The 6000-nt window shown below is 43.3% G+C and overlaps 1 protein-coding gene across 9 annotated transcripts in view; it reads right to left on the bottom strand.

Annotated features, from left to right (window-relative positions):
* kif13a (kinesin family member 13A) overlaps positions 1–6000 on the bottom strand; it is a 41970-nt gene that overhangs the window by 23481 nt on the left and 12489 nt on the right. For all 9 annotated transcript variants that reach the window (XM_037980485.1, XM_037980489.1, XM_017426533.3 and 6 more), the window contains exon 3: positions 516–528. In XM_037980485.1, the coding sequence (XP_037836413.1) occupies positions 516–528 (13 nt within the window). The remainder of the gene's footprint in view (positions 1–515; positions 529–6000) is intronic.

Genomic DNA, 6000 nt, shown 5'->3' with positions numbered 1-6000 from the left:
CCCCTCCTCCCGCCGCCAACAAAACATCCCCCTGGTCCAGTCAGAGGGCCGAGCGCACCGAGCACAAAGCCCGTCCCTGGTGTGTGTGAAACATCCCCGAGCGAGTCAGCAGCGTGTTGTCAGGGGAGGGAAGTGGGGGTGCACTCCAACAATGCTGCTTTCAATGCACACACACACACACACAGGCCCAATGTCCGTGCTCATCCCTCTCTCATTGTGGAGCCTCATTGTGGCCGCTCACAAGATCTCAGAGCGCTGACACATTCACACGGACATCCATCCAGGCTCCCGCTGACCGAGCCGAGCTACCACAGCCGCCCTCAGTCACGTCCGGGGAAACGGTGTCACAGCAGCGGACCGACCCGAGCGGGACCAACGGGGCAACCGGGCGGGGGCGGGGGGACATTCCCACTGGATGTAGTCATCACCTGAGACACCTGAAGAAGTGGCAAAGCTCATCTGGTCTGAGAAAGTGGGGATTTTTTTTAGGAGGGAAGCGGCTGAAGCTCACGTACCTTAGGTTGTTTCCTGATGGAGCAGAAGGTCGGCCCGGTCCACGGTGAACAGAACCAGAGAAACACAGAGAGGAAATAACACGGTTAGGGTTTACACAGAACAGGTTCACACAGCCAAGTTATTCCTGAAGTAAAACATCTTAGCACCAGACTCTTCTAGAAATGTCTGCCCCTCTGACGTCCTCATTCTCTCCTTTATTCACTCATTCATGCGCTCTGACACACTTCCTGGCGGTAGGTGCGGATGTGACCGGGTCCGTAATCGGGCCGGTGGAGCGTGAGGACGGGAAGAGATTTAGGATTCAGTGTCCCCCTGACTCAGTTGAATAAATAGCTCTTATTCTTGTGGACTTTAACGCAGAGGCCAGCCCTGGAGGGGCGAGGGGAGCTGCGCCCAGCATCACCAGCTGCCGGAATAAAAGACGAAAGCTTAGAATTTACCCTGAAATATAACGCAAGATAGTTCTCTTTAACTCGGGCTGGAAGAGCATCGGCTCCGCGGCACAGGCTGCCCTGGTGGAGCTGCTCCTGCCACAGTCAGCAGATCCCTTTCTGGCACAGAAACAGAGGATGGTAACGAATACAGGGCCGAGAGCTTTCAGGAGGACTCAAACACTCAGACGAATCTGAGCTGAGTCACCAACGGCGGCCTGACAATACCCCACCCCGAAGAGCCGCTCGCTCGCTATTCAATCCTGTTGTTCCTACGCAACAAAAACCAACGACTGTGATCTCCTCTGTAGACCAGGCTCGGGCCATCAGCTGCTGTAAGGACAGTAGGAGCGGGAGAGAGGCGGAGATGAATAAATGAGTGTTTCATACTCCGAATGTGACCCGAGGTGGTTGTATTTTTTTTTGGTCCCAGCAGCACTAACCTAGCTTCTTAGGTCAGGGGTGGGCAACCCTGGTCCTCGAGGGCCACTATCCTGCATGTTTTACTTCTTTCTTTACTCCAACACACCTGATTTGGTGGTTAAATTACCTCTCCATGTTCTGCAGAAGCCTGTTAATCAGCCACTGATTCAAATCAGGTGTGTTGGAGCAGAGGAACAAGTAAAACATGCAGGATAGTGGCCCTCGAGGACCAGGATTGCCCACCCCTGTCTTAGGTTGTTTGGCTTCCAGTCTCCGTGCACGCGGTGAAAAGCTTGGTATAAAACTTGATCGAAGTGACGTTCTGTCAAATGGTTCGCACCTAATCAGCCGTGACATCAGAGGAAATGGAGAAAAGGGCAAAAATCTTCATCCAGGCTAGGCTAACAGCTAACGGCTAACAGCTAACGAACGAGGGCCTGCTTTATTTGGTTTCTCAGGCTTATAAATCAACTCTTTTTCCATAACCGTCATCCTGAGCTGATACTCTCTAAAGTAGGGGTCCCATAACCCAGACAGGTCTGGAAGGTGAACCTACGACATCCTTGCTGTGAGGCGGCAGCTCTGACCACCTTCCACCGTGCCGCCCAAATATGACCCAACTTATAAAACTCCCTGAACAGTTGTCCTTAACGTTTCCTCAGCTGAACTTTTTCTGTAAAAAGCTTTGGAACAGTCTCATGACACTGATTAAATGTGCTCAACCCAATGAAACGTTGAAGACATATTTAAAGTCCTAAATGTTCCTCAGAACCTTCACCTCCACTAAATATCTTAAAAGACTTCCTCTGAATTGCCATTGTTGCTCCTTTTTCTCTTAAAGTTGTCTCGTTTCAGTTGGGTGCTTTTATTAACGACTTGGGCTGCCGACGGTGGCTGGAACCTCGTCTGGTTTGTGTTTCCATGAAGCAGCTACAGCATGTGAAACGGATCAGCGGCGGACAGCGGGGGCTCAGGTCTACAGCGGGACCGAGCGAGCGGGGAGGGGGGGCCTAATACTTCCGTCTGAACGGATCCACTTCTGCGTTGCAACAAAATCAAGATGTAAACGACAAAAAAACCCGCGAGGCCGTGAACGCTGAATCTATGGACACGCAGGAGAGAGCGAGCCTCCTGATCCTCGCCGTGTGATCTACCATATGTGCAGCTGCCGCATCCGGCTCGGGAATGTTAGGAATGCTGCGTACGACAATGGGAGGAACTGCTTTCATTTAGGATTCTGCAGAAAGCCGTTATTCTTTTTTTTTTTTTAAACTTTATTTTTATCTTTTTTTTTTGACTTTTTTTTTTTTTTTACATACATGTTTGGAACAGTCAGATCCCCCCTTAACATAAATCGCAGAGCATTCAATGTGACAAGTGCAGTCATGTAATATTCGACAAAAAGCAGTAATTACATCTATTAACAGTTGTTATCAATCGTCATTGAATTTTCCATTTCTTCCAATATCTGTTGTATTTGTGAGTAGCAAGTCTTAATGAGAAAGTCAGTCTCTCCATTGTGTGGATTTCCTCGACTATTTCCCTCCAGTCCGAATTCGATGGCGGTTCCACGTCCATCCACCTGCGGGTTATAGCTTTCCTTGCTCCTGCTAACAGTACCAATAGTAGATATCTGTCCGACTTCCCCAGTGTCTGGGGTAGGTCACCCAGGAAAGCCACAGCAAAATCATATCTCAAATTCAGGCCCATTTTAGCATTGATTTCCCCTATCACCTCCAACCAGAAGGGTGTGATCTTTGTACATTCCCAGAAGATATGAAAATGTCCTGCAGACTCATTCCCACAGTTCCTCCAACATTTTGCCTTTTTAGTATCGTTACAGTGTTTACTTTTAATGTTCGGTGTAATAAAAAAACGTACCATACATTTCCATGTAAATTCCTTCCATAGACCTGAACTTGATGTATGAGTCACAGAATTACATATATTTAACCAAGCATCATCAGTTATTTTTATTTTGGCATCTTTTTCCCATTTTACCTTGATATATGTTGTGTCACATTTTCTTCCCATTTGTAGGCATGAATATAGTTTGGCTATTGTTTTTTTGGGGGGGTCTTCCATTACTCGCGTCTAATAGGATTTTAAGTATACCTGTCTCGTCCTCCTCCAAAATTTTTATACTCTTATTGTAATAGTGTCTCAGTTGGAGGTACCTATAAAAGTCAGATTTTTCCAGGTTGTATTTATTTTGAAGTTGTATAAAACTTTTTAATTCGTTATTATTTGTAATCTTCCAGTAACTTGTTATGCCCTTTTGTGCCCATTGCATAAATCTTTTATCCATTCTTGTCGGGAGAAAATCTCTATCATAAGCTGGCCATCTCAAAATACGAGTGTTTCTTTCAATTTTTACTTGTTTTGATATTTTATGCCATATGTCCAACGGTACTTTTATCCATAACGGTATTAGGTCAGAATCTATATGTTTTTTAATGAGGTAATGATCACCGAGCGAGGATTGTAAAGGTGTGTCACTGTAAGACAGATCTATCTCTTTCCATTTAGTTTCACATGTTGGATCACACCAGCCAACTATCACTCTCATCTGTGCTGCTCTGTAATAGTCCTCTAGGTGTGGTAGCGCCCATCCACCCCTTTCTTTTGGCAGTTGTAATGTCTGGAATTTTACTCTGGGTTTTTGTTTTGCCCAGATAAAATTTGAGATTATTCTATCCCAGTTGCGGAATTGTTCGTCTGGTATTTTTATAGGCAGCGCCTGAAAAAGATAAAGAAGCCTTGGTAAAAGGTTCATTTTTATTATATCTATTCGATTATATAGATTCATGGTTAATAACGACCAACGTTGCAAATCCGCCCTAATCTCTTCTATCAATGGGGTGTAATTGTATTCAAAAAGGTCAGATAACTCTGCGGGAATATTAACTCCCAGATATTTTATAAGTTTATTGTCCCAATTAAATCTGGACATTTTCTGAATTCTTGGTGATGGTTGATAATTAAATGAGAGAGTTTGTGTCTTCTTCAGGTTTAATTTATACCCAGAGTAAGTGCCGAATGTTTTAAGTAAGGATAAAAGATTATGTAGGCTGATTTCCGGCTCAGTTAGCGTTACGAGGATATCATCAGCGTAAAGGCATATCTTGTGTTCTGTGCCTTTAATAGTTACACCCATAATGTTCTTGTGTTCTCTGATGGCCTGCGCTAGAGGCTCAATAAAAAGCACAAACAATGTGGGGCTGAGAGGGCAGCCTTGGCGGCAGCCCCTTCCTAGTTGTATTCTATCTGTTAAGTCCCCATTGATCTTAATCCTGGCAGAGGGGGATTCATACAGAGACCGAAAACAACCTATAATTTGATTATTAAAACCAAATCTTTCCAAAACTAAATAAAGATAGTTCCAACACACTGAGTCGAACGCCTTTTCTGCATCCAAACTGATGGCTATTGATTCTGTGCTTTTCATTCGGTCTATGAGGTGGAGAGCTCGTCTCACGTTGTCATGTGTTTGTCTGTTATGAACAAAACCAGTCTGATCTGTGTCTGTAATTTCTGGGATTATAAATTCCAGCCTTTTCGCCATTATTGTTGCGAATATCCTGTAGTCAATGTTTAAAACTGATATTGGTCTATATGAATCGCCCTCTGTTTTATCTTTTCCCGGCTTAGGAATCACTGAGATCACTGCCCTTCTCCAAGATGGTGGTGTTTCCCCTCCAGAGAGTACATGATTAAAGCAATCCCCAAGCAGTGGGGTGAATAATTTCCGGAAGTGTTTGTACCACTCTGCTGGGTAGCCGTCCTCACCTGCCATCTTATTCCCTTTCATTTTTGAGATTGCTTTATTAATCTCCTCCTCAGTTATTTGTTGTGTTAGCCTATTATTTTGATCTATTCCTATTGATGGTAAATCCAGTGAGGTAAGAAATGCCCTCACTGACGGTGGGTCTACTGTGTGAGGTTGGGTATATAATTGAGTATAGTATAGTTCAAAAGCTTTTTTTATGTCTTTTAGAGAATGGTATATTTTTTTATCTGTTGGATTTTTAATTTTCTGTATAAATCTATCAATTTGTTGTTTACGTATTCTCCAGGCAAGTAATTTCTTTGATTTGGGTCCGTTTTCATAGTAATTCTGTTTAATGAGTCTAGTTTTTTTCTCTATCTGGTCTTCATATAAACGGTTTAGAGTTTGTCTTGTTTCTTTTATTTTGAGTAGGGTGTGATCATTGTTATTTTCCATATGTTGTATTTCTAGAGATTTTAATTTTATAGTGAGGTCTTTTAAACGTTTCTCTTTTTCTTTTTTTTTATAGGCGGACCACATAATTAGTTTCCCTCTCAGAACAGTTTTTGCCGCGTCCCATAGAATACAGGGAGAAATGTCCTTTGTATTATTGTGGTCCATATAGTTTTTGAATTCTTTTCTTACGAAACTGTCAAATTTAGTGTCATTTAATAAGTTAATGTTGAACCTCCACATCGTTTCCCTGCGATCACTATCCAGGTGGAGTGTCAAATACACCCCTGCATGATCAGATATATCTCTCACCCCTATGTCACAGTTTATTATTCTATGCTTATCAACATTTTGTATAAAGAAATAGTCTAATCTTGAATGCATCTTATGAGAATATGAGAAAAAGGT

Source organism: Kryptolebias marmoratus, linkage group LG16 (genome assembly GCF_001649575.2).
Source record: "Kryptolebias marmoratus isolate JLee-2015 linkage group LG16, ASM164957v2, whole genome shotgun sequence".
NCBI classification, from domain to species: Eukaryota; Metazoa; Chordata; class Actinopteri; order Cyprinodontiformes; family Rivulidae; genus Kryptolebias; species Kryptolebias marmoratus.
The sequence above is the reverse complement of the archived record's forward strand: the minus strand, read 5'-3'. Positions and strand labels throughout refer to the sequence as shown.